Source organism: Odontesthes bonariensis, chromosome 14, assembly GCF_027942865.1.
Source record: "Odontesthes bonariensis isolate fOdoBon6 chromosome 14, fOdoBon6.hap1, whole genome shotgun sequence".
NCBI classification, from domain to species: Eukaryota; Metazoa; Chordata; class Actinopteri; order Atheriniformes; family Atherinopsidae; genus Odontesthes; species Odontesthes bonariensis.
The window spans coordinates 14,126,435-14,135,486 of record NC_134519.1 but is presented as its reverse complement, the minus strand read 5'-3'; the positions used below and the strand labels follow the sequence as shown (position 1 = coordinate 14,135,486).

At 40.1% G+C, this 9,052-nt stretch overlaps 1 protein-coding gene across 1 annotated transcript in view; it reads right to left on the bottom strand.

Moving 5' to 3' along the window:
* Nucleotides 1–2,746: 2,746 nt before the first annotated feature.
* Nucleotides 2,747–9,052, bottom strand: part of insra (insulin receptor a) — a 47,637-nt gene continuing 41,331 nt past the window's right edge. The window contains exons 14-21 of the mRNA XM_075483028.1: nt 8,884–8,983; nt 8,724–8,791; nt 7,791–8,020; nt 7,459–7,569; nt 6,386–6,545; nt 5,271–5,400; nt 4,976–5,110; nt 2,747–4,354 (exon numbers count right to left, since the gene is read on the bottom strand). Coding sequence (XP_075339143.1) covers nt 3,997–4,354; nt 4,976–5,110; nt 5,271–5,400; nt 6,386–6,545; nt 7,459–7,569; nt 7,791–8,020; nt 8,724–8,791; nt 8,884–8,983 — 1,292 coding nt within the window. The 3' untranslated portion in view covers nt 2,747–3,996. The remainder of the gene's footprint in view (nt 4,355–4,975; nt 5,111–5,270; nt 5,401–6,385; nt 6,546–7,458; nt 7,570–7,790; nt 8,021–8,723; nt 8,792–8,883; nt 8,984–9,052) is intronic.

Sequence of the window (9,052 nt, the reverse complement as noted above, 5' to 3'; positions counted from 1 at the left end):
ATAAGATTAAAAAAGAAAGTTGGAGGAGGAGGTGTTGTCACAAAAAAAAATCCCAGCCTCCTCCTCCTCTCTGGATGCCCCTCCTTCCTCCTCTAAGCATTGTGGGAATCGCTTGGTTCAATGAGTGCAGCACATACCACAAGCTCATCCAAGAGCTAGATATGCACCCAGTCCTCTAATCAATGAAGACATGCGGCATCCATGTTTCTGCTGGTGTGGCTCTGACCTGCAGGCTGTGATTATTTCACTCGGATAACACAGGATTGGGTCAGATTGCTTTGAAATGTAACTGAAAACAAATTACATGGTCATTTTTGTAATTAGTAGCAAATGTATTGGACTCTAATCTAATCTGGAGTGATCATAGTATCTTTTTAGCATCTCACCATCTAATTCCAATGACATGTAATCTGTTCCTGCCCAACCTTGCAGATATAAACTGACTTTTTTCTTTGAGAAACTCTGACCCGTGGTCAAAGTTAAGACGGAGCAGTTGCAGTAAAAAAATGAAGGTTTGTTTATTTTGGAAAAAAAAGAAGCAGCTTCTCGTTGTGTGGGCGCCTCCAGGCGATGCAGGAAGGAGCTCGGGTATCATAGTGTGTGAGGGGTCATTTTTACCAGGATTTCTTTTACGCAAATGGAATTGGCTTGAGGGTGTGTGCTTGGAGTTTTACAACTTAACAGAAAGTCATCAGTAAAAGAGCATCTCATAATACTCTGACAGCTGAGGTGTTCAGCGTGCAGCAGGGTCATGCAGAGTGACAGGAGTGGACGTTGTGGTATGACTGTGTACAGCTTAAGTTTCAAACTGTTACTCATCAGCTAGCAACTTTGCCATCTGGGGGAGATTATGTGATACACAACAGCTACTGAGAGGGTGCTTTGCTTTCAGCCATGGCCTTTAACCTTCTTTGAAACACCCCCAAATCACTCCTTGACTAGCCTTTCTTGTTTCTCTGCGATGTTATCAGACCACAAGAGACCTTGTGAAGCATTTCAAACAGGTATGAATACTTACAGCTGAAGTGCTTGGTAAGAAAACAACTTGTTTACAACCTTTAATTCTTTCACTCTGCTTTTTTGAGCAATGATTGCATTTAATAAAGAGTGATACCTTTCATCATAACTGTATCTGGTCTTTAACAGTCTCTAAAGACAGAACCAAAACTCAGTTGAAAAAAATTAAATATTCAAACATTCGTGGCATCCAGGGTGCTTCTTGCTGCCTGCTCCAGACAACTTAAAAACAACCACATACAACATTAGGGCTGGATCCAGATATTCTACTGGATATATAAATCAAATTCAGACATATGGGCTTACATGGTGGGTTTTTGTAGAAACTGAAAATATGCCATCTTTTAAATGTCATCTATGTGAAAGACGTGTGTTTATTCAATTTAATTTTAGAAATGAATATTAATATCTTTCAGAAAATAGAATAGGGAAGACAGTCTGGACACATGAATGCTTTTCCATACGATCTTTTCTTTTTTCCATACTTATCCAGACCTGGAAAATACAATAAAATAATTCCATACTTTTCACCAACAGTGTGCAGAGACCCTATCGCTTCAAGGGAGATCTTAAGAGCGTCATATTTAAGAAAATTGTATTGAAGTTAGTCATACTTTTAATGATGGATTCTGCCTGACCTCTCCTACACGGATAAAGCTAAAATACTTAACATTTGTTGCTCATGTCATGCTTCGTCACAGTGAGCAGCTGCTCTGTGCTCCGTCACGTAAACACTTTCCATTTCCACAGCACACAGCAGGTGGAGCCAGTGGACTTCTTTGGAAGCTCAGTTAAAAGTAATAAAGCCAAACATCACATGTTCATTCACACCTCAAAATCACACTCTGCAACATGTGATTATCATCTGATCGAAGTTTATGATTAGCGTCAGTCATTGGTAATTCAATAATCTGTATCAGTCTATGGGATTCTGGCAAGTGTTCAGATATAGACAGATTTTGAGGGTTTGTTTACTCTTAGGAATCCCGTTGATGCTCATCACATTTATGACCACCATGTGTAAATGTAGTCAGAATTAACATGAATTATAAAGGTAGGTAAAAAGTAAAATACCCCACAGCAGAAAATACCCGTTATCACCACTACCGACAAGCACTTTTTAAGGGTAAAAGTCAAAAGCATTTGATGGCTTTTATGGTGTAGCTCTTCTAGCTACAAATACCCGTCTGAATTGTCTGAAAAATAGTTATTTAGGTGCCATTCTTTGTACTAACTGGCTTGTGTTAAACCAAAATTATTCCGACCTTTGTTGAATTTTCATTGATTATAATTTTGGGTTGTAAAACATTGTGAGAGATGATGAGAAATCTAAACTACATCAGTCACCCCTCAGTAGATACCTGCTGCGCTTACTGGTTCATAATGTGAACGCTCGTATTGACACGTCAGCTCAGCACCCGACAGAATGATCAGCCGTAATGTATTTTATCCTAAACTGTGATCATTTCCTAACCTTAACAAAGGTCGTTTTGGTTTCTACAAGTTATTTCAAAAACAAAATGCTGTCATAAAACTGTTCATATCCTCTCTCTGTGGTAATCGCATCGCTTTCTATTTTTGTAAGAAAATCAAACCCTTCAACGTCGCTACTCATCGATGCACGCGTCCCCATTTAGAAATAAAATCTCAGTATTCACTGAGGCCGCTCGGCAGTGTGTGGAGAAGCATGAACGGAGAGTGGGAAGATAAGAAAAGCCAGAGCCTCGTCACAAATGCACCTTGCTGCATTATTTACAGCACTATTTTATTTGATCTTGATATGATGGGCAGACATTTTTAAGCTGAAGATGCCAAACACCCCTCCTCCCGGGCATCGTATTGGTAAAAAGACCAAGTGCTGTTGGTTGATCACGAGTCCAAAAAAGCTAATTGGTATGATTCTCTGGATTAGAAAAAATAAACATAAGAGACTAACATGTAAAAACATTATCTAAACGGAAATACCTCAAGAATGACAACATATCAACTATGTACAAAAACATCAATATAATATTTATATATATATATATATATATATCTTTATATTTCTTATCTTCTATACCCACTAAAATATACCAATGAAGCAGCTATTGGTCAATCTGACGAACCTGTTTGCCAACATGTTTCTGAAAAACAGTTTAAATATCCTTCAGCTGTAAATGTGAAAACAAACCAAAAAAAAGGAAAAAAAAACAGGAGAAAACAGAAAAGAAAAGACTGGTAAATAAATTAAAAAATATAACCCAACAAAAGTCCTGTGTTTTATCCTGTGTGCCATTTTGGAATACTGCAGAGTGTGAGGAGGTAAGCCACTTCAACCAGCTCCTCCAGTGGATAGGAGTTTGTTCGAGGATGGTCCGTCTTCGACCATCCGACAGAGAGTTCTCAAAAGTCTTTCTTTTTCAGTTCGTCATCCGTTAGCGTACAAAGATTCAGACAAAGTTTCATGACAACTGATGTAGGCCACAGACAAAAACAAAAAAAAAAGAGAGAGAAGGGCACTTTTTTTCAAAATGTAGCAACCCGGGATAAACTCTATGAATTCAGGGAAAGGGATGTGGGCTGGACTCGAGGAGGGACAGTGGGTTTAGCAGCCTTCTTGTTTGTCAAGAGTTTGTTTCACAGTTGAATCCAATATCCACCCAGTCAAGCACAAACTTGGCAATATATTTATATACATATATAGTATATATACATACACACATATATATATATGTGTTTGTATATATACAATATATAAACTACAATCATGAACAACCGAGACGCAGGAGACTCATCCTTAAATACAAAAAGTGTCTTGTGGCGTCCGTGTGAGGACTTGCTGTAGTGTGTGTTTGTGGCATCTGGAGAGAAAAATGAGGTCCTGAGATATGCATTGAAGGGCTTCTGAGTGATAAAAGTGTGATCTATATAAAATGACAACAAAAAACAAAAATAGATTTCAATCTATCGCATCTCTGCGTTCGTGTGTCCTGTCTGTTAGGAGGGGCTGGACCGTGGCAGGGCCAGTATTCGTCCGTTGGTCTTTCCCCCGTTCATGTGTGTGAACGGGATGTGGTGCTCCTCGTAACTGCCCCTCAGGCCCATGGAGGAGGCCTCGTCCCTGTCTAAACACTGCTCCCTCTGGGAGTACGACGAAGGGTCCAGCGGGATGCTCTCCATGTTTTCCAAGTCTAGGTCAAAATCCTCGCTCTCTGGCGGTTTGTTCTCCACACTGTAGAAGAAGGAGACCTCCTGGAAGGAGGGATGCAGGTCCTCCCGGAGCATCTCGATGATCTCCTGGAAGGCGGGACGCATCTTGGGGTTGTACTGCCAGCACATCTGCATCAGGTTGTGTCTGAGTGAGGAGACAGGGAGGGTGAGATCTCATCAGAATAGGTGAGCTCCATCATTGAAAGATGATAAAGATCATGCTACTCAGTCTGCTGACAGCTTTAGTTCATTCATGAAACTGGAAATGAGCACTATAGTCATGTGAATCATGTCCTGCGTCACAAAATCATCACTAATTAGCATCTAAATTTGTTAAAAACTTGCTGGGTCATGATGGCATATTAATAAAAAAACTATTCCCAGCAAAACCTTTCATGATTTATTATTTTAGGTGTTCAACCTAATGTCCCATCAATGTTTCAACATATTTTGATCACAGTGTTTCTAATATATTCTCTGGTTGTATGTGCAACAAGCAGCGTGTTAAGTCTGTCATCCTGCTTTTCAAAGGTTTTACTATTACTATTGGTTAATCATTATTTAACTATTATTTAACTATTGTTTTGACTGAGAAATGGACCAAAACTCAAAGACATTCAGTTAAAATTAAACAAATATGCAGGAACTCAAAAGAGCTGTAATACTGTATGGAAACAGTTGAACACTGTATGAAATTATTAAATTATTAAAACAAAGCTTTCAGCTTTTTGGTCCATATCCCACGCAGCCTGTTGCCTGTGCTTACAGTCTGTCAGCACAGTTGTCTGGCCGGTCCAGGATGCCTCCATCCATGACAAACTTGAGGACCTGTTCATTGGACAGGCCCTGGTACGGCTGCTCAGCCAGCGTGCTGATCTCCCACAGCACAACCCCAAATGACCTGGTAAACAAGAGGAGAACCGGGTAGAATGAGGACATGCAGATTAGACACCTGACAGAGTAAACCTGTAAACATTTAAAGCAATAAAGAGGAAGACTGAGGGCAGAGGGAGCATTCGAGGCTCCCATCGCTCTACAAATAACCTAAAAACACCACTGACCAGCCGTCTGAATGTGCGGTGAAGACGCCGTCCTTTAGAGACTCGGGTGCCATCCACCTGACCGGCAGCAGGCCCTTTCCTCCCTTCCTGTAGTAGTCGGTCTCATAGATGTCTCTGGTCATGCCAAAGTCTGAGAAGGAAACATGACCGTCACACAGTTTGAGTCTGAACTTATTTGAATGCCATCAAACCATTAGATAAAATAAAAACAACAAACACCTTCATGCGGTACATACTTTCGTCTGCTTATCAATGAAAGAATCCCACTTTTTTTTGTTTGTTTGTTTTGTTATCAGCGTTTTTCTATAAACACAACCATCAACTGTTTGCCCCGTTGTCACCTTTTCTATCATTTATCCAACGGGTATAAACACCAGGGCTGACCAAAATGCTTTGAAGCACCATCTGTTGCCATGGTAATCCAAGTCAGTTTCCAAGTGCTTCTGTGCTTTTTAATCTATTTTTTTCCCTGATGTATGACGCAGTACAAAAAACTCAAAAAACTATCTCACAAATTCTTGTGCCACAGCTCTCACTCAAACTCAAATGTCACAAATCTACCTATTTGGAAAATGACCAATGTCTACTGTGGCATTATATTTCTCAGCCTGTGTAAGAGAGGTCAAACCCTCATCTTTTAATGTAAATTATTAACTCTATCCCTATATTTATTGGCATTATAAAAATCTTGATGCATTGGCGTTGGCAAAATGGTACGAAACAGCACAGCCGTAGTAAATATTTGTTTTTCTCCTTTTTATAGTCACTGTTTTACAGCAACAGTGTGATAGTAGTCAGAAGGGTAGTTTTTCATGCGACCACCAGGGGGCAACAAGGTCAGACAATTTCTAATTCTGCACATATTGACTTGAACCAAATCCAAAATCTTCAGCGCCTCCTGAAAACAGTAATCTCAGAGCAAGGACAACAAACTTAAGAAAATAAATAAGGGCTGGAGCTCACTCATGCTTTCTGCTGCTTTTAATGATGCAAACAGACTAAAGGTTTCAAGATTCTGGTGTCTTCATCTGAGTCGAGGGAGGAACTCATAGTTAACCTAAAACAGGTATGCGAACCTCATCTTCAGTGCATGTTTAAGGTTAATGAAAACCTACCTCCTATTTTGACCGTCAGATCGTGAGCTACCATACAGTTTCTGGCTGCCAGGTCCCTGTGGACAAACTTCTTGGCATTAAGGTAAGCCATGCCGTCCGCAATCTCAGCAGCCATTTGGATCATCTCCTTCAGAGTGGGCGGTGGACGGCCAGGGTTATTCTGGGAAACATGAGATACATTTTTGTTTTATTTCTGATCTGCTAACAGACTTGTTACCATAATTACGACTTATGATTTAGGGGCGATTTTGATCAGGCGTCTTAGATCCTGCACCTTAAAGGATTTAAACAGACAAGCACAGTTCACATGAACAGCTCAGGCAAAACAGTGTTTTCCGTTCAGTTTGGTCAACAGGTGTCCAGCTCCAAAAATACCAGATTGAGAATACAATGTTTATAGTTGACTTTACAGATTACTTCTTAAATCCTCTGTCAACATCCAAGAACTCGGCATTTCCCCTTTTCCAAGCAAGGTAACATCTGAATGTTTACATGCAGTTAATATCTGCACATTTAAAAAGCAAACCAAAGAATTTCATACTGACAAAGTATAGGAGCTTGGCTAGTGTGGTAACGTTACACTGACACATCTATATTTCTCTACAGAGCCCTCTCTATCGAATGAAATCACATTTAGTAGATCTAATTTAGTCCAGACCTCAACAATCTGCCTGGAAAGAAAAGAACAGATGGAGAGAAATGGGTCACTATGATTCCTTATTGTGTTCTCATCTGTATTTCCACATATATGGTGAGTCTGCACATGTAGATGTAAGCTAGACCACTACAATAGCCAAAGTAGAGTCTAATTTGTTAATAAATGCAGAAAAAGCTGTTAGTTAATTAACTGACTAGTTTTAGTGCCCAGTTTTTAATATAATTTACCATTAAGGTATCCTTCCATACAGAGAAAGGAACAACAATCAGAAACTTGCACAGAGATAAATCGAGTGTAATCAGGGAGGGGTGCTCGAGTTCTCTAAATAAAATGCAGAACTGAAAAGAAGAAAGAAAACTACAAGCTCAAACCAGGCTAAAGCATGTGTGAACTGACTTCAAGCTAATCTCATTACCTCAGCGTCAGGACGTAGAGAACGCAGGAAGCTCTTCAGGTCTCCGTGGGTCATCAGCTCCATCACAACCAGGGTGGGCTGGCCCTTCGAAACAACACCCAGGAGACGCACCTGAGGGATGAGACAGAGGGTTTTCATTAAACTGTAATCTTATTCTATCACAATATTAAAACAGTAAAAACTATTTGGTTCTACCAGCAAAAACTTAGCTGTTCTTGAATAGTGACAAAGAATGGTTCCTAGAGATATTTACCAATCGTCTGTAACCAAACTAAGAGCACAACGTCCTCCGTTCATCTACACAATGAAATAAAAATGTAATCTCTCTTTACCACATGGTGGCAGGTGAATGCCTTCATGACCGAGGCCTCGTTCAGGAACTCTATTCTCTCCCTCAGGCTGGCTGACTCATTCACAGTCTTCACGGCTACATGTGTTTCCCCTTCGCCCTTTATGATGTCCTTAGCTATGCCTTCGTAGACCATGCCAAAGGAGCCCTGTCCCAGTTCCCTCAAAATGGCAATCTTGTCCCGGGGCACCTCCCACTCGTCCTCTTCATACACTGCAACACATTTCAGAGCTTTGAATTTATGTCCACACAAGACGGCAGGTTAATGAGAGTGACGGGTTGAGGTAAGACATTCAATAATCTGATTATGTAGCTTCCAAACTCATAAGGACAATAAATGTTGAATTGCATAAGGATCCTGTGAAGTCCAAAAGGGGGACAAAGGGGAAAACATTACTGCAGCCTTTTAGATAATCCACTTTTTAAGGTCGTGCACTAAAGGATTAACTGACCAACAGTTGAATGGTACTGCTTTCATGAAGTGTGTCTTGCTTATCAGCTTTTCACCTCATTTATACATCCAGAATGTGTAAATACAGCATGCAAAACATTTTTTTTTTTGTTTAAATATATCAAGAAATGATGACCTAGAAGTTTAAGGTTTCCATATCACATTTGTTTCTTGTACATTGGACATTAATTTGCTTCCAAACTGAATGAGAAATGGTTTATCCCATGTTGCAGGTTGTACTCTACTTTATTACATCTATATATCAAATATAATATTCCTTTATGAACTGTTTAATTCTGTAATTCGCTGTAATACAAAGTGATAATCCCAGGGAGCGTACAGTTTACAGCAGAAACATCCTCTCTGCATGCGTGTTAAAACTTTGAATGAGGATCGAGTATTTATTTTATCTATAAATTCAGTTTCTGTGAAATTGATGAAACGGGGTTTAAACCCTTTGCTTACCATCATTTGCACTGATGTATTCGGGGTTTGAAGAGGCGTAGATGGGACCACTTGGCCCTTGGGTTTGACTACAGGGGACAAAACAAACAGGCTTAATAATAACATTCAAGAATAACAAAATAAGAGGCAGAGGGTAGTAGAGGCTGAGATAATTGCATACTTCTTCTTGAACATGATGAATCCTGCCAGAGCCACAAACACCAGCAGGACAAAGCAGATGACCGGTCCGATGATTATCTTCACAACGTAGAGGGGATCACCTGTTCAACACAGCCGACCAAACAGCGGTGAAGACCAAACACAAGCTACAACCCCATACACTGCAACAT